We start from the raw sequence: 19730 nt of genomic DNA, 5'->3' as shown, positions 1-19730 counted from the left end.
GCAAGTCCAAAGAATAAGGAGGAGTGTAGTATTTCATGTAAAACATCTATTCACATTAAAAACCAATCAGCTGTTTGTGAAGCGCCTCTAGATCTACATTAGTTTTTTGTTTTTTAAACCACCAAATTCAGAAGAGAGTTCTCTAGAAATGAAAGTGAGAAGAGTGGAGGTTTTATTTGTAGAAATGGTGGTTGAGCTTAATCTGATAAAAGGATTAAAATGATGTGCCTGTCGGGTTCCTTTATTACTTGGCTCGTTAGGGGGTTACTTAAATAACAATAAAGTAATACTAGATTAAATTCAACTTGAACTACAGATATTCATGGAAATACAAATAATACTTTAATATCCGATAAAGCACAAAAATGACAGCCACTCTCAAGAAAAATAAGTACATAAACACCAGTCCAGGAAAAACAACTGACTACCAGTTTCTCTCTATCATACAAGAAAAACTCACATTCAAAACCATCACTAGTATACTGTTCACATTCATGCCTGTGGAAATAAACAAAGGGATATAACTCTTTCATACTAAAATAAAGTAACAAAGAAATAACACATTCACTCTCACCATACCTGCCCCTGACAGTGTCCTGACTCAAAATTGCCGAAAGTATCTTCTGTGGCAGATTTAAATCTACGTTATGGTCACTAGTGACTTAACTAGGTTTCATTACTTATGACGAAGAATGAAATCCTGACTCTAAAAAATTGCATTAAGTATCTTCTGTGGTGGATCTAAAGCTACTATTATAGATCTAATTCTATTACTTTTGAAAACATAAATTAAAGAATAAAGTTAGGAACATTCAAGGTTGAGTGTATTTGCAATAAAAAAGCTTTTTCTTATGTATTAAAAAAAGCGTTTTTTTATTATTTGCACCCTTCTTGAAAACATCTGTCTGTTTTCTAAAACAACTTCAAACATTAGAACCCAGAATAAATAGTTTTATCTTACACATACAGGAAGTTTATCTATATTCAGCAGACTCAATAGCCCAGCTTCTATATTAGAAACAAAATTCAATGACTAGTTAGGATTATCTGTCTCAGTAAAAAAATCTTTTGTGAATAGTGATTATAGTGGATGCCAAAGCTTTCATTGCTGACTCTGCAAAGAATAGCTTGAAATAAAGAAATTTGAATTCTTTCAAAATATGATAACATATTTCCAGTGTCTTTATACCTAGTAAAGAAATAGCCTTTAAACAAAACTACTTTTATTAAATTAGATGTCACTGATCCAGCCAAGCAAATCTTTACTTCTGGCTTAAAGTCTAAATTCACTTCTTTTAAAAATTCCCATTGCTTTGAATGAATTTTCAAATGGTGCTATTATGGAATCAGGAATAAAACACTAGAGGCATCATGATTATAAGATTACTGACAAGAATGGCAACATTCTAACATTTTCTAGAAAAGTCTCAGTCTAAGACCAAATGCATAAATATTTTGAAAAATCTACAGAATGTCTTATAAATTTTGGTGTGTTAATTTTAAGTATTCAGGCATTTCGTGTATGTTATGTGCTTGAATGATTTTAGTCTTTCGTGAGTATATTTCTTTACATTTAGGAAAATACACATTTGCCCCTCAAAATACAAATTTCCAGGTCTGGGAATGCACATTTCCATTTATTCACGTAGGCATCTCTGAAACTATTATAATACCGTAATTGTTTAGATTCTAAAGTTACAGATTTAACTGCTTTAAATACTACTTAAAAACAAGTGGGCTTCGTACATGACTTCACATTGCTATTTAAAGATTTCTTAATCTATTGGTCTTTTAATCAAACTATATTGAATGGATTATGCATAATTATGTAATATCTGCTTTATAGACTTAAGATTAAGCAAAAAATTAATTTAAAAAAAAAATCAAAGTTACATTTTGTTTTATTATTGTGACCAATATAAAACAAAGATATTGGAGATTTTCATACATGGCAGAAAAACTAAATAGCTAGCATTTTGGTGTATCTGGTATAGGATAAAAAGGTTGTGTTGATTAGATATGTTATTTAAAACATGTTCATTTTTTACTTTTTAGCACTAGAATCCACATTTTTCTAAGCTCTTTCATTTATTGTACAAACTAATTTCAATATGGAGGAAACATTAGACTTTTACTCTATGACATTTAAAACATTGCTCAATTAAGTAGGAGGTGCTGTGGCTGAGCTGTAAAGCACTTGGCTTCGGAACCGGGATTCAAAACCTGGTGATTACTGGGATTTTTAATTTCGGGATCTTTGTTGGGCGCCGTCCAACCAGTTCTAACATTAGTTGGGGAAAAGTAAAGGCGGTTGATTGTTGTGCTGGCCACATGACACCCTCGTTAACCATGGGCCACAGAAACAGATGACCTTTCATCATCTGCCCTATAGACCACAAGGTCTGAAAGGGGAACTTTACTTTTATTTTTTTTTATATTTTTTTTTACAATTAAGTAGCTGTGATAATGGAGAGTTGATATGAATATCAACTGCCAGGCTTTGCAATATTGCTAAAAAAAATTTAGCTCAGTTCTTTTTTATTTACTTGGCAATAGTGAAGTTCAATTTGAATTTGGCATCCTTGACATTGTTTTTAGTTTAACATGAAAATCTCCAATAACTAGTAAAAGTAATTTATCTGTGAGTGTTCAGCTTTTCTAGTGTTTAAAAAATGTATTAAAAGATAATGTACCTAACACGTTTTAGATTTTCAGAATGTAATTCTTATTTTTGTATTGATAGATTCAGGTGGAGGTGGTGATCCAATGTACATGATGAAACAAGGCCCACCAGGAATGGGAGGAATGCCAGGAGTAAGTATTGTAGAGACGCACTTTAGGTGACTGATAATGAACACAATTATGACGACTTATAATCCAAAGCGAGACTGTAGCTTATCTAGATTAAACAGACAGTTTAGGCTAGGCGTTCATAGAGGTAACATCGTACGTGATAGCGACTGAGACTAGACTGCTCCTGTTGTGCATTAAACGGTTATACTTCATACGCCTGTTGGTTGTCTACTCTTTTTATGGAGTTGTATTATTCGTCTACATGTCTGTAATTAAGAACTCGCTAGTAATTTGATGCATACAGAAACATGCAACCTATTTGCTGAACAGTACAAGTTATACAGACTCAGTTTAGACATTTACATCTCTACAGTATACATTAAATCTACTTTTTGAAAGGATTAAATAGTGTACGTTGCATTTACACAAAAGAACTTTTATTTTAGAAAGCTATAGAGTTTCCCATTTTTATAATCACATTTGTTTTTATTTGTGCTTTTGTTTTCAGTTTCCGATGGGTGGTCCTGATGGACCTATGGGTCCGATGGGGCCTGGTGACATGCCCTCTGTTATGAATGGTAACTTAATGAGTAAGTAAATGCTGTTCAATCTTGTTATTTATTTATTTTCTATTCTTGTATCTGCTTTATAGTTATTTTGAACTATGTGAAAATGATTTTCTTTTCAGGTGATATGGATGGTATGAAAAATTCACCTGCCAATGGCCGTGGAACACCGCGAGATGATATGCCACCTGTAAGCAGTGTTGGAGGAGACATGGGACCTTATGGACTAGGGGGATATCAGGACAGTGTGAGTCAGGGTCTTCTTATGTGAAATGTTTATCTTTTATTTCCCACCTCCTACTGCCCAACCCTTCCTAACACACAAGGCTTACATTGTTCACATCGCCATTCTACTTGACATTTTTTCAAAAACATAAAAGTTCAGAGTATTTGTTAAAGTCATTTCAGCTATCAACATAGACTCGTTTTGAACAAAGATTTTGGGGAAAAGTTTTTAAATTGTTTCCTACCCTCTAGTGTTAGAATTGCAGATTTAAAAAAAAAAAAAGAAAAGTTAATTGCTTTTTCAAAGGCATTTAAGGAAAACAAAGTTTCATTCTACTTCTTTGTAGGTGGGCAGTTGCAGAAACATTTTCTAGAAATCCTTTCCCTCACTACTGAACCAGTTAATTTGTCAAGCTTAGTGCACTCAAGTGATGACAGATTTCAGCAGTGATTGTGCCATTGACAAGAGTCTATAGATCTAAAATGGAGACAATTGTTATTTTAAATTTGGACCAATTTTGGAATATGGTCTTTTTTTTTCCTCTATTGAAATTCCAATTTTTTTTTCTGTCTTTGTAGATGTACTTTAAACTGACAAAAAAAGCTCTTTGATTTTTAGGTGATTTTTTTTTCCTTCAAATTACATGGCCTAACATATGTGTATAGTTTGATAACTCCAATTACTTGTTTTTAACTATTTCATTTAATTGTCGGCTCCACATTTTAATAATCCACAATCATTGAATTTTCCCTATTTTTAAAAAACAAGTTTCTATGTTAAAGACAACTACATAATATGTTCAACTTTTGTCAGTCTATTTTAGAGCTTTCTCAGATTAGTACATAAGGTTTTAATGCGTTGAGACATTTTAAGAAACATTTTTTTTAAATGCTTTTAATAAGTTTTTGTTTCCCAAATCATATTTAACTGCCTTAGTAATAATTTATGATGTGCTAATAACAATTTATGTTGTATAACAAAAGACAATGAACTTAACTCTGCTAGAGTTATTTCATTCAAGTGTAAGTCCATGCTTTCTTAAATTAATTTGATTTTGAATGTTATAAGTATCTTCATGTCTGTTTTAATGACATGAATACCCATGATTCAGAACTAATTGAAAGGATAGTAGCATTAATTAAGTTTATTGTTTCCTCTAAAACCCCCCCCCCCCCCCCCCCACCCAAAGAAAAAAAATGCAACTTAAAAGCAACTTTAAAAATAGAACAAACTTTTGTTAGGGTTTTGTTGTTGTTGATCAACACAATTGTTTTTGACATCTAAATATATTCTCCTATATAATGTGTAAACAACAGCAAATTGTAAATATAAATTATTCTTGTCAAATAGGCTTGGTCAGTTGATGAGCAATTTGTTAATGTCACTTTTCCAAGATGTTCTCAGTTCCCTAAACATGATTAGTAATATTTAGGGTATGTCCATTCTGCGATCAAATTAACCACATTGTTCAAAACATATATGTTATTGCTTAGTGGACATTACAAAATAATTTAGCAAATGATAATGTAATAAGTTATCAATTGTATCATAACCAAACTTAAAATACCAACAGATCAAAGTAGATGTGTCTTAATAGACACAATTCTAGTTCTTTACAAAATTATAATTGCACTCTCAAAGGAATGATGTCCAGTACTTGGGTGGGCATTAACTCCCTCTCCCTATGCTTTTGACCACTTCACATGCACTATATACAGTCTCTGTTATAGAAAAGTATCTTACATTGTTTCTTAACATTTCTTCTGTAATATGTGCCTCCTAATTTTTTTTCTCACACAATTATTTATAAATTTCCATTTAGAGAAATTATTTGAAAACGAAATAAATACATCATATCCTTCCCATATATTTCACCTGTTTGTTCATTTTGTTTTATACAAAGCAGTTTTCTGTTTATTATTTTGTTACCTAGCGGTGGGGCTTAATTTTGCTTGTTCACTGCTTGCATATATGTTGTCTGCATGAGTTGTATCACATTCATTTAACATACACACACACACACCTTTCTATTATTGGTCATGTTATTTCCTTTTTTTTCCCCTCCCATTTTATTCTTTCATAGATACCTAGCATCTACTTGTGTTTTTTTTTAAAGGCATGTTTATTTATTTTTTTTTTTAATTTTTTTTTTAAATTTAAAAAAGTCATTTTCACTTTTATTATTTCAATCATATTATAGCATGTTTTTAGATAAGTTATTATAAGAAGTGTAACATACGTTATTCTATACTGATTTTTGCTTGTAACAAAATTTAAGAAAGTTTAGAATTTCTTTAAAAAAAAAAAGCAGGAAAAACTCTGGACATTTATAAATAACATATATATAAATTCATTTATACACAAAAATTGCCTGTATCTACTTGACTCTTCCCAGCTCTTGCCACAATAACTAAAATAATCTAACCTATTAGACTGTTTGTATGGCTAACAACTTCCGCTAATCAGGTGTTGATTTTTTGTTTTAAATTCTTTACATAGCTATTGTTCTACATTATAACATCCTGATGTTGTTGGCCGAACAGATGAACCAATCATTTGTTTATTTATTTGGTATTCAATTATAGGCATTCTTTTTTTGACTTTTTTGGTAAACTTGGGCATTTCTTGGATATTAAGCTCCCCAATGCTCATTAATTTAATGGTCAATGTCAAACAATCTTGATGTATAAAGAATAGTTTATACAATCATAAAATAGAAACAGAAAATTCTCAGAATTTTTGAAAAGTAAAAGCAATAGTTTGGAAATACTTTCTTAGGAGTTTCACTCTGCATGTTTGAGATTCATTCAGCTTCTCAGTATCTCCCAATGCTATCTATTTATGTTTTACTTTATCAAGCACAGAAAGAGATGGAATAGATTGTTGTCTCCCTTACATTATATCTAAATTGTAAACTACTTCCTCTTAATTGACTACAAAGAGCTTGCATATGCAGCATGTAAATAACCATGTACTGGTTTGTTTTACATAGCAAGCAACTTATATCTCTACCCATTTTTTTCTTCTAATTTTTTGTTACTTAACATAGGCCTAAAAATATTTTCAGTCCAACATACTATCTAACATAAAACACTGCAAGAAAATTTCCCCTTTTTTTATATTCTTTGTTTAACCCCCTTTTTTTTTAACTTAAATTATTTTTTTTATTTGACTTAGCTTTTTTTTTAGCTTAAGTATGGTTGACGCCCTGTTTAAAATTTTCAGGAGCATAACGAGTCCGCGGCAATCCTAAAGATTAAGGAGTCGATGCAGGAGGAAGCAAAACAGTTTGAAAAAGAGGAGCCCAATGAATTCTTCATGCAATCCTAGCAACTTTGTTATTTATTGACATTTTAAGTAGTTAAATTAATTTAAATTGACAACTTCAGATTCTATTTCAAGTTTTTGGACAGGATATGTATTTTTTTTTTTAAAGACAAACACTTTAATGATTTAAAACATAGACAACTAAATGATCAAATTGCTTAGTATTGTTGCAAGAAAACAAATTTGGTGCCATCTTAGTTAAACCTTCTTTTAAATAATAAATACTGGCCAAAATTGGACCATCCACAGATAGCATTTTGACAAGGTTTCTTTTATTATGTTGCTATGTCAGTAGTCTTTGCTTCACATGCCTCAGTTTTTTTTTTTTCCCTAAGTTTTTCTTTTTTGCCTCGTAGTGTAAGCATGTACTTTTTTAATAGAAGTGAAGGACCAAATGTTACAATATATAATTTTTTTTATTTGCTAGATCCCCTTTAACAGTTAATAATATTGTCTAACAGCTTACTCTCACCACTAAGAACTGAAAGTTTTGACCTAATAATGAAACAGAAAGTTAGACTGGCTTGAAGTAGATGCCTTCCCTGGTATTGGACATTTTCTCTTACAGATTAGTTATTTTGAATATATTTGGTAATCGTAATATTTTGAAAAGATAAATCCTGTGAGCTTTGGAGCAAAGATGCTGCTTATCAGTCAACAATTACAAGGTGCACTTCCATTGTATATAATGTAACCTATTTGCTAATAAGAAGGTTTCACTAGGCCATGTACCATCAGGATTGTTTGAATGGAAAACAAAAATCAAAATTTTTCTTTTATTACATTGTTTTTAGTCTCTCAGAATGCAAGAGATTCCTATCTGTAAATGAAGGTACTGAGTCTTGCTGGAACATATATAGCCATTTGCTCATGCTTTGTCCATATTTATTTCTTCTCAAGATTTCAAGACATTTATTGAAATTATTGTGTTAACTTAATTTTGTTTTAAAGTTTTCCAGTTACAAAAATTTCTCTCCCCACCCCTCACATTATTTTTCAAGCATCATTTTAAATTTGCTTTCATCTTTCTAGTCTTATAATTGTAGGCTTTATTTATTTCATATTGTCTATGTAACTTTTTAAAACCTGAACTTGAAAGTACATCATCCAACATCCAATATATAAAACCTAAAGGACTATCTGTACATCTTTATCAATGTAGTGAAATAATCATTTATGCTTCATTAACAGTAACATTAACCTATTTCATTCACTTGTCAAATCTCATTTTTGGTTCTCATTTTACCTGTCTACTGGTATCATCTCAAGTCTGCATGAAATTTTTTTTTTTAATTATTTTACTCACATTTTGAGTTTTGTTTTTCTTGTATACAATCCATAACTAAATACAATTGTTTTCATCATACTATCATTAAATCAGCACTATATTTTTAACTGTATAAAAACTTAAACCAAACCTAGTCCAATTTGTTATATACACATATTTATATATATATATTTGACACAAGTTTACCCAAAGTTCATAGTGGTATCCAGTTATCAAGAAATATCTTCATTAACATTATTAATTCAATTTGCTTAAGTAAAACATGGAAAAGGTTTCCTCATAAGATAGCTTTGCTGCATTTGGCATCTATATTCCTGACTTTTCCCAACTAAAAAAACATTAAACTATTATCTAGAAATATATATATATATATTTTAGCAAATATTAAATTGTTTTTAAATTCCTGTATGGTAAAACATTTTTAACTTTTATGTCTGGTTTCACTGCTTAACACACCTGTGCTGAAAGGGTTTTAACTTAGCTCATTTCAAATTAAAATGTCAATGCACAACATTTGCACTGATGTCTATTTTTTCTTCTTTTTTTTTTTTTTTTTTTTTTTTATTGTGCTCAGTGGTGTAGAGCTACTCAACTAGTTACCTGGGATTGGGATAGCAATTTTTGTTTGTCTTCAGTTTGTGGGTGCTGACCACTTTTTTCCTTGGTTGTTTAGCTTCTTATGTGCGCTTGACTCCTCCACTCTTTCATTGTTTCACCATTTTCTCAATAGCAAAGCAACGTTTTAGTATTTATTAATTCTAAGCTTAATATGGAATTGTGTATAAATACATTAATCTACATGTTTTTATACATGATAGTTTTTAGAGAAAAACAAGTATTAAAAATAATGTTTGCAATTGTGGCAATATTTATTTCCAATATTAAAATGGTGATAATAGAGAGTGATTGAGCCTACTGGTGTTGTTGATGTTAGTGACTACATTTGATCTGCTAGTCATCTTCATTGTTGTCAGTGACTTTCTTTTGGTCTGCTAGTCTTTTTCTTTATTGTTGTCATAATGTTGGTAGAAGTACCCACACCGCCAGGTTCAAGTTTTAACATGTGTATTTAAATTCTCATTAGCTGATCAATGTTTTTGCTCTTTACTGCATTGTTAAAATTCAATCTTGAGAAAATGTAGACCTTTAAAGTAAAAAAAAAAAAAGAAATTAATAAATCTTAATGTAGTGTATTGTCCAATATTTCAGAAGTGCAACGTGGATTGGCTATCTTAGTCAAGTGATGATCAGCCATCTTTCTTGCTGTCACCATTGTACTATTATTTGAAGATGGTTTGTTGATTGGCCAAGGTTGGCTAGTCAGGTCTACTTTACTTTTGTAAACTCCACGGTTAGCTGACTTCAGCAACTATTGTCATTGTTGATGACTTTGTTTTCATGACTTATTTAAGATGTTTTGCTTTGTGCTCACTTAAGAGTTGGCCTACCAAGGATAAAAATGTCTATCCCAGTTCTATATAAAAAAAATATAAAAAAAAAAAAATAAGCAGTGTACCCAGATATAAATTTATTTTTTTTTAATTATACAATGTAAATTTTTTTTTTTGTGGCAGTTATTTCTGTTAGGTTGAGCCCCATTATATTAGAATGATAGTCTAAATGGATGATGATGTGTGTATGTATTGTGGTGTATAAAAGCTAGTATCAGATGTATATTTGTTTGTTTGTATGTACATGTTTGTGTTATATATATATATATATATATATATATATATATATATATATATATATATATATATATATATATATATATATATATAGTATATGAAAATTTGTCAAATGTTAATTACACAAAAATAATTATTAGTTCTATTAGTTTTGTTCAACAAACTCTTTGTATCATGTACTAAATGTAATTGTTTGTAATTTTCATCAAACTATTGTTAGTGTGTTGGGAGTGTGTGAACTCAAAAGGTTGCGAGTCTTTCATTAAAACAATCTTTAAGTTTTGGTCTTATTTACAATGACAATACTTATTGTTAGAGCTTGGCAGTTAATGTAGTAAGATGACATTGTTGTTTTCTTTCATCAGTATGGTTAGACAGCTAGAGTCAAGAAGTCAAACTGTAAAGAAATCTCACAAAATATTATTCTAGAATTTTTTATTATTTATTTCAAAATATATAAAATAGTTGTACCATTATAAATAGTTTCAATGTTGTTTCTACAATGACTTGGTATTTGCATTTGTACATAAATGAATCACTTTGTTCTGTTTTCTTTGGAAGGGAAACTACAGCACTCTTTTGAATACAGTAACATAAGGATTACCAAATGAGACTTAAGGTATCAGTTTAAATGCTGCATTGCTTTTACAGACTAAACATTCTAAAATAATAGATAAAACATTTTTTACTATTTCTAATATATTTTCCCCTGGATAATAGATAAAACATTTTATACCATTTCTAGAATTTCTTTTCACTGTGTCTTGTATTCTGATTAAAAAATCTGCAGCTTGTTTTTTTTTTTTTATGGCTGTGATTTGGACACATTTTAGTACCACAACCCATCATGGTTCTTTTATTTCTGTATTCAGCTTCCATTATCACATATGTGATGACATCTAGACAAAATATAGTCTACTTCTAAAAATTTTTCCTTTTCATTTTTCTTTTCTCAACAGTGTATTGATAATTTTGTGTACTATCAATTCTCCAAAGCAGTGATGCCCAAAATACGGCCCGCGGGCCGGGGGGACAAGCTTTTACCCGGCCCGCCTCACTTTTTCTCTGATGGATTGGTACCACGACCTTTAACATTCTTTGCTTTTATGAAAAGGGAATTAAGAATCTACCAGAACCATTGAACGGATTTTTACTTTTTATTTGTGAAACATTATAATAAGTCACAATATTTTTTTTTTGAAGAGATCTGGCTGTTTCAAAAATACAACATATAGATCTAGAAACAACATTATAAAAATAAATATGGGGGCATTTTTGGTTTGAGCCTCGAACAAAAGATATTTAAACTACGCCTAGAGATTGGAGGATCCATGGGAATATTTACCAAAAAGAGACGAGAAAATGGATTAGAGGTAAACCTAGCTACACTGTTGCTCACAATTTAAACAAAAACGAAGCCATTTTCCGAATAAAAACTAGATTAAAGATAAACCTCAAATATCAATGTTATCAATCTAAGTACTAGATCCACGGGTTTCAATTAAAACAGTTTCAGGTCGATTTCTTTTTTTTTTTTTTTTTTTTTTACCTTTTTTTGATCATGTGGCCCGCGACACGAGTGTCGGAAGTTAAAATGGCCCGCAGGTCGAATTAGGATGGGCATCACTGCTCCAAAGTATCTGTGCCTTGTGTTTTCATTAGGAATTTAAGATTACTTCTTTCTTTTTAGCTGGATTTCATAAAACATTTGAGATTTAAAGTTGCTGGGGGGGGGGGGGGGGGTATTTTCGAAAATAGTATCCTTAGTCTGATGATCTGGTAGTCCTGCAAATCATTTTGTTTTGCCTGTAAGCTGAGAAAAAAACTTCTTATTTGTGGTAGGTTACTTATTTATGGTAACTTATAGTAAAATGCTTTGTTTTAAGAATGCATGTGCTTGTCACCTTGTCTTTAAGGTGTGAATTAGTCTCAATGAAAAAAGTTTTTTTTTTGTTTCCTACTACTGTACAAAAACAGATCACATGCTTTTGAGGCCATAACCTGGTTTTATCAAGTATATTGGGTGCCCTTGTCAGTCTTTATTTAGTATCACTTGCCACATTGAACTTAGGCTTGTTTGCTCATACTTTTTTTTTTTTTTGCCTAACTTGCCGATAAAATGAATGTTGTTATCCCCCTTCCTGTCTCAGTGGGTTCTTGCTGCGATCCAACACGCTTGTTAGACTGTTCAGTTTTTTTTTTGTTTGTTTTGTTCTTGTAAAGCAGATGGTAGGTAGTTATGAAAAAAAAACAAACGTGAATAAAAACATTTATTTTTTTTCTGTTTTTCCTCAATGCTACCCTCAATCCAGTACAATACTTTCAATAAAAGTACACACACACACACACGGCTGCTTCTCTTCAATTGTCATTATGAATATTACATTGGTCATGTACAGAGAGATATGCTTGAAATGATCCCTTGTTTGTCAAATGTTGGACATGTCAGCTGGCTCTTTTGACATGTTGTATTGTTGGTCATATTTTGTTTTCTCTTTGCCAAGGAACATGGCGGTTTATTTTTGTACATGTTGCCATGGTTCTATGTTGTTGTATTTTTGGTCTTGAATGCGATATGGCATCACTGTTTTTATTCATTGTGAATTGCCAAGTCATAATGTATGTTTGTCAACTGCTATGTACACTGACATGTCATACTTATTTGGCATATTAGTGATGTATCACAATATCATTCAGTTGATTTCCTGGACATTCTCCTGATATAACCACATTGATCATCAGAAAACAACATGAAGACATTATATTATACAATACATATATATAAAATATATATATTCATTTCATTAAAAACAACAAAAAATCATCCAATATCATTTTTTTTTATTTATTGTTATAATTCCCATCGTGTTTTCATAAGATTTTTTTAATATGCTCTTGGGATTCGGTAAATTTAAATGACTTGTTAATATAATTTATTTTTTTTTCATATCTGTATATCACCTCATTGATTATTAATGTACATTACATATTTTTAATGGTTTTGTCTTGCTATTTTCATCATTAATATTTTTGTGAAATAACTTTTGTTTCTGTACATACATGTTTTGTCATTGTTAGTTGTTTTGTGTTTTGTTTGTTCCTGTTTATGTAAATATGTGTATGTTGGTTCCTTGTGATGTAACTGGGAGTGTCGGAGCCCTCTTTGACTTGTTTATATTGTCAAATAGATCATAAAAAGAATAGTCTTGTACAAGAAATTCTTTTTTTTTTGTTGTTTAAGTTATTATTTAGTTTTTATCTACAAATAGAAAGTTTTTTTTTCCCCAAATAAAAGAATCAAAATGTTCGTTGCAGTGTGTGAATGTTAGCATGTGTATATAGTATTAAGATGTGAATGGGGAGTCGTGTATGTGTGTGGTTCTAAAGTGAGTATCATGTGAGTAAAAAAACGTATGGAATGAATGAATGGAGAAAATACAAGAGCTCTCTCTCGTAGATAAATACTATTATGAAGACAAACACCAGAGCCAAGCGGTTGCTGCTGCTGTATTGAAACTTTGAAATGTTCTGCATGTGCTATGAATGTACTGGCAAATGTCTTAATGTGTTGTATGAAACTATTGTAGCCTACTTTTATTGTTTAATTTTATGTAGTTTCAGAGGGCTCAAATAAAATATTGTCTAATGTTGACTTTGACTTGACTTTTTTTTTTTTTCCCGTACCAAGAGAGTCCTTTATTCTTGTCTTTATTACAATTGGCTTTACACCTTAGCACCAGAATGAAGAAAAATCACTTAGAAATGTTTTTGTCCTGTTCATTCATAACGTCTTGTCAAGATCACTCATTTATGTGGTAAACATGGAATTGATCCAACACATTGGTTTTCATTTTCACTTTGCTACCAACGCAAGTCTCGTTACTTGCTAAAACTATGAGCAAGTCTAAACCTAACAAGTAGCACATAGACAAGTAGGCCTATGCTGTAATCTTGTCAAGATAAAGTCTAGGGCATGCGTGTCGTCTAGCTTATGACATACAAAGTAAAAGGTTTATCTAAAAAAAAAAAAAGCCACTAGTTTGACCTAGACACGGACACGCACCCATACTACACAGACATGACTTTGTCAAGAGTTCAACGTCATAGGGGTTAAAACATTGGCACTTGTACAAAAATGTAATCCACACTACCAGATGATAGAAACGCCTCGTTCACATACAGTTACACTTATGGAACCTAGACCAGTTCAATGGAGATACGCTCTACTCATGGTTTCTCGAGTAGCTGTACATGTACACAACTCGTTTAGTCACGGAGAAGATTAGACCTACCCGCAACAGAGTTTTATAATTTAATTCGCATAATAGGCCATACAGAATTATAAATAAACCTTTTTTGTTACCCCAAATGACTGGGGGAGGGGGGGGGTTGTTGCCTTTTTACATACCGTACGTCCCGGGTCTTACTATTTTACATGCGTGCCGTATTCTGCACATAAAACAAGATGACATGCAATGATAGCATTTAAAACAGATCTATAGCCTACAAATAATTAATATTCACACAATGAAACTTGAAAACAAATTGTAGAATAGTATGTCTTTTATCAACCCATTTTTTTCTTTATCTAAAACTTAGGTCTGCCTATATGTCGCGTCGCTAGTGTCACCCGGTGCTCACGGTGTTACCCCACCCTTTCCAAAATCTAATTTAGGTCTTTTTTTTTTTGTTGAAAGAGTTGTTGTATTGATAAAGAAAACAAAAGCAGTAGAATTATTCGAACTAGAAACAAGAGTTGATGTTCAAATGTGTGTTTTCAGTCAAACTGCTTACTGAAAGTAACGAAGAACGACAACTGCCAACAATACTTTTGCCGTGTCGCTGGTTCTTCTACATTTTTTATAAGAATTGCAAAAGTTTCAATAACTGTCTACAAATCGTTCTTTCATGGAACCACTTGCAGAATGATGAGCTATCCAGCGAATTATTGATCTCCATATTAGAACTCTACCGGTACTAGTACCTACTATGTGTTCAATTTAAATATCCTATCGATGGGCAGAAAGATAAAAAATAAAAAGTCTAGGGTACCAAAAAGTTTCGCAGTAAGCATTTTCTGAAGTATAATTTCTCTCCCTTGTTCGATATCAAACAAAATTACGAATGTTAATTAACTAATTCAAATTGATTCTAGTTTTGTCAGGTATAGGCCTAAGAAATAATTGTGCGAAATTTCAAATTAATCCGAGATTGGGTGTGGGAGAAATAATATAAACTTTTTACCAGAAAGAGTGAGTTGATATAAACATTGTAAAAAGAAAATTATCTGACAGTTTTGGGTATGTTGGCAATGATTCCTATAATAATGAGCTCAAATATTATGTAAGCCTGCATGCTACTGACACACTCAGCGTGAAAGTCCTAATTAATCGCATACCGTAACCAGTGATATCTGCCCATGTGGAGTATCACCAGAGAATGCCGACCACGTCCTCCAAAACTGCTCTCTTTACCAAGAGGCCCGTATAAGACACTGGCCCCAAAACATCCCAATAGAAAGAAAACTATATGGAGAGCTCCCTGATTTGGAAACCACTGCGCAGTTCATCTCATGTATTGGTCTAGTCATATGAACACTCCAACATAACAATGAGAACGAAGAAGAAGAAGAAATCGCATACCCTGAAACGGGGTGACTTTGCCCACTTTTCAACTTCGAACTTAATTTCCCCATATTTAAACTACACTTAACTATAATCTTGCTTTTCTACAGAGTGGATGCCTGTACTTTAATGAAAACATTAAATAAAGTCAGTACATTATAGGGAAAATACTTTTTTTTTTTTTTTTTTTTGGGGGGGGGGGGCTTAAATGCCTTTTTTTTTTTCAAAAATGGAAAAATGGGGTGACTTCGAACTTTATTTTCTTAATAAATGTATTTTTAGAAGTAAATAGAACAGAAAACCTTTCTTCTAAGATTAAGATAACATTTTTGAATATAGAGGCAATAAAAGGCATCACTCAATTTTAGATGTTTAATGCATAGCTTCCTCCTAAAGTAAACAGTGAAAATCAAAGACATTTATCGACAAATTCTTTGTTCGTGGTTGAGGTTTCCACTCATCTGACCCAGAATTTATTTCCCCACTGCTGGACTATAAGTGCATCAATGGTAGTAGCATTAGTTTTATTCCCTTGGAACCTAGCTGATGTTGAATATGTTGGCTGTGAAGGAGTTGCCTTCTTGCGCCAATCTCACCGAATAGCCCAAACAGAAATATTTTTTCTTTTCAATCTTCTCTCATTGCCAGGTGAATGTCTGCTCATCCCTGTTTGTGTTTTCACTCTTCCATAGCTTTAATAAAGTTTCTACATCATCATCTTTATGTTTATGTCAGCTCCGCTTCTTTTTGGACACTGATGGCATGACTATCTGAAAGAAAAAATGCAACACATATATGGGGGTGACTTTACCTCTACCTTAGGTACAATAATTTATTCGCAATAAACCTCCCCAGCGTATGGCTAACACCTTGATGTAGCCTACACCAACCTTCTCCTATAACTTGAATGGATTGTTCTCTCCAGGCCCGGATGCTAGCAGGCGGGGGCCCAAAGTGCTACAGGGGCCTCCACAAAACAAACAAAAAAAAACATTTTTACGATTTTTTTAAAAACTGTAGGCCTATGTCTGCATTTTTACCAACATTAGATTACTTCTTACATGTGACAACACTGTCATGGTTAGAAAGTGCCCGCTTCTAGTGTGCTCGTATTCTTATCATATCTTATATATTACAGACGTTACTGAAAAAAAAAGGAGATAATTACCGCCATTTACGGTACATCCTATGAGATAATTACATCCTACAGTACCTATAATTACGACCTACGAGATAATTAAGTCCTACGTACGTAATTCTCGTATTATACTTCGGATAAACCAAACCCTGAAAATGTAAAAAAAAAAATTTTTGCTAAAATATGATTTTTTTTTATTAAAGAAGGAAAATTAAATTTAATGTACACGTACTTTTCTTTTGAATAATATGACATGCTTTTAGATATTAGTATTTTTTAGTGGATCAGCTTACGAAAAAGTGTAGGAGCCTGTTAAAAAATTCTGCCCCGGGGCTTCCGTGCTTTCAAATCCGGCTTTGGTTCTCTCATAACTTGAATGAATCAAATCTTTTATAACCTAAAACAGATGTTAGTTAGTATGCCTACATTTCGTAGTAAATACAAAGAGCTTTATGTATTATTTAAATTATTGGCCTAATTTACATGAATCGTTTCATGGATTTCCACGATCAACAGTAGGGTAACTACAAACTAACACTCTTATAAGGGAATGTAAAATAAAAGTGATACTAACACCAAATCCACACAATACCTTCTTAACCAAAGTCTTGATTTGACACTGAATAACTACCCCTAGACACCCGTGCAAGGTCATGTGTCATAGACAAATACAAACCTGTTCACGACAGCGGATCGCATAATATGCTCCGATAGACCACAACACATGCAGTCTTCTGTTCGTTGTTTGCCTACCCTAGGATGAGCATTTTTAACGGCGTTTCTAATACTGTGGAGCACGACATCATTAAGTAGGGGAGGTGAAGGTGGTACATTTATTTTTTCAAGGAACACAAAAAAAATGTTAAATTGTGTGAGCAGGCCAGGAGGCGCGAGAGAGGACCTTTTCTCTGCTCAACATTAAATTCTATACAGTAGGCAGATGTTAACGCTACTGGGTGGTTTTCATCTGTGACACCTCAGTCTACGACCAAGGGGCTAGAGTCACTTAAGTAACCAGACATACTAACCTAAACTAAATGAAAGCACCAACAAAACTTTACTTGAAATTAAATAAGACAAAATGAAACTTCATTTACATATAAATAAATCAATAATAAAATATAATATATATACACACTAACCACTACAATTAAACCCAGCAACTAACTAAAACCCTCTAAATCTATGCCACTACCAAACACCAACAAACTAACCAAACCAACTATCTAACACAAACTGATCAAACCAACTATCTAACTAAATCACAACTACTACACTAGACCTAGATCTACACTAACACTAAAACAAGAACACCTTAGTTCCTTAGTACCTTACTATTAGTATTCACTAAGAACAGACTATAATTACAGTATAAGCCACTAAGCCGACTAAGGCAACACTACAGAAACAAAATAACACCAGATTCCCTAGAATTAGTAATATAGATCTACAGAAACAATAACAATAGCAGTAATAAATGCAGCAGAGGTTTAATCAGGTTACAGCAGTTATAGTAGCAGAGTAATAGCAGCATGTATTTCAGAAGTAATAATAGCAGGTCTTCCCAGGTACAGAATAAAATAATTACACGACAGCAGACCACAAAGATCTTCAGCTGTCACACAGACATAGGGCCTACTGTACTGACCACTGGTCAACTGTACACTCAACTGTTTTAAGACAGCATGTACAAGCTCACAATTGTAATTATTTTTATCATTCCATGTTTGAATATTAATTAAGTAAAAAAACCTGTTTCACAAATTAAAATAGTTTAAGCAAGAGACGTCTTTTTATCCTCCAACTAGAACTGCTCAAATTATATCCCGTGTTCGTGAAAGGTGTCTGCAGCAATATTGACTCAAAACTTTTTTTAAGAAGTCATTTTAAAACCTCGCAGTCAACGTAATTCTTCTTGACTTTCTTATGCAAGAGTTTCTCCCAAATGTCATACTCGTAAGTTGACGAAAAACAAGAAACACACACACAAATGTTTAAACATCAATGCTTCCTTTATGGAGCCAATGGTAGTCTAAATTTCTCATTCTATTTTTCTTCAGTGAGCTTGTGCATTCGACTTCTTATATTACAGTCCTGCTAATTTCTACATACGACGGTGTGCGTTAGTATCATTTTCGAAATTCGTGTTCACCCACCCTTAACCCACAAAGAGTTTGCAAACTAATTATATATATATATATATATATATATATATATATATATATATATATATATATATATATATATATATATATATATATATATAATATATATATATATATATATTTAAGCTCAGCGACAAGACGTCTTAGGTCCCCTATTCAACATGAAAATGATTACCCCCATTATACATAAACCCATACTTCCGCTATCCCTATATGTACCTCAAATGACACTCGCACAAAAGGCCAGTTCTGCATTATTAGACTTTATTTGACCCACTAATTTATTTTTTACTCAGGTGGCTAGTGAACTTTAGACGTCAGTCGAATGCATTTCTCAGCTATGATTGAAAAAAAAAAACAACAACACGCACATAAATATCGGCCACCCCTTTTTACTTTACCCCTCCCCTTTTTCATGCGCTCTTCATACTATGAGATACTTGTAGATACAAGGAGAATGAATTTCTGAACCTCAGAACGCAGGAAAGCAATTTGCTAGCTCCTCTGAAAAAGATATCAGCACTTCCCTACGCCCTTGCTGGAAGGAGGGTGAATCTGCGGCGTCTCAATAACTATCTCCAGATATATTCTTTTTTAGAATGTGAAACTCAGGGCCGGTCTTAGGCCACTGCAACCTATGCGGTCGCAGAGGGCCCCGCGCTTTCCTAGGCCCCGCGCTGATTCTGTGTAAGTATTAATTAATTGATAGAAATTTGTTCCTTCGGGGGTCGCCCCTGGTAAAAGTTTGAGACACTCGCTGATTTACAAGAATATAGTATAGACTAATTTATGTGTGATTTTACAACATTGTTTGAAATTTTTTTTTTTATATTTTAAAAATAAAAACTTTGTGGCACATAACAATATTTAGCAAAATGTTATATGAATGCAACCATTTCTGAGAGAAAAATAAAA

The 19730-nt window shown here is 32.3% G+C and overlaps 2 protein-coding genes and 1 long non-coding RNA gene across 7 annotated transcripts in view; 2 read left to right on the top strand and 1 right to left on the bottom strand.

The window, feature by feature from the left end:
* The window catches only part of LOC106066186 (single-stranded DNA-binding protein 3-like), a 68320-nt gene extending 54780 nt beyond the window's left edge, over positions 1–13540 (top strand). For 3 of the 5 annotated variants that reach the window (XM_013225164.2, XM_013225159.2, XM_013225171.2), the window contains 4 exons: positions 2744–2814; positions 3302–3383; positions 3482–3606; positions 6811–13540. In XM_013225164.2, the coding sequence (XP_013080618.1) occupies positions 2744–2814; positions 3302–3383; positions 3482–3606; positions 6811–6915 (383 nt within the window). In that variant the 3' untranslated portion in view covers positions 6916–13540. Of the gene's footprint in view, positions 1–2743; positions 2815–3301; positions 3384–3481; positions 3607–3931; positions 5453–6810 lie in introns of those variants that run through there. The other 2 variants (XM_013225188.2, XM_013225178.2) reach the window with 2 other exon arrangements.
* Positions 1–19730, top strand: part of LOC106077618 (very-long-chain enoyl-CoA reductase-like) — a 129461-nt gene that overhangs the window by 25591 nt on the left and 84140 nt on the right. The gene's annotated exons all lie outside the window — the stretch shown is intronic.
* Positions 15871–17764, bottom strand: LOC129926493 (uncharacterized). The gene is made up of 2 exons (XR_008778184.1): positions 17225–17764; positions 15871–16282 (listed from the first exon to the last, which is right to left on the bottom strand). It is a non-coding gene; the product is annotated as an uncharacterized LOC129926493 (long non-coding RNA).

This window comes from Biomphalaria glabrata, chromosome 5 (assembly GCF_947242115.1).
Source record: "Biomphalaria glabrata chromosome 5, xgBioGlab47.1, whole genome shotgun sequence".
NCBI lineage: Eukaryota > Metazoa > Mollusca > Gastropoda > Planorbidae > Biomphalaria > Biomphalaria glabrata.
Note: the sequence above shows the minus strand (reverse complement) of the source record. Positions and strands in the feature narration are given on the sequence as shown.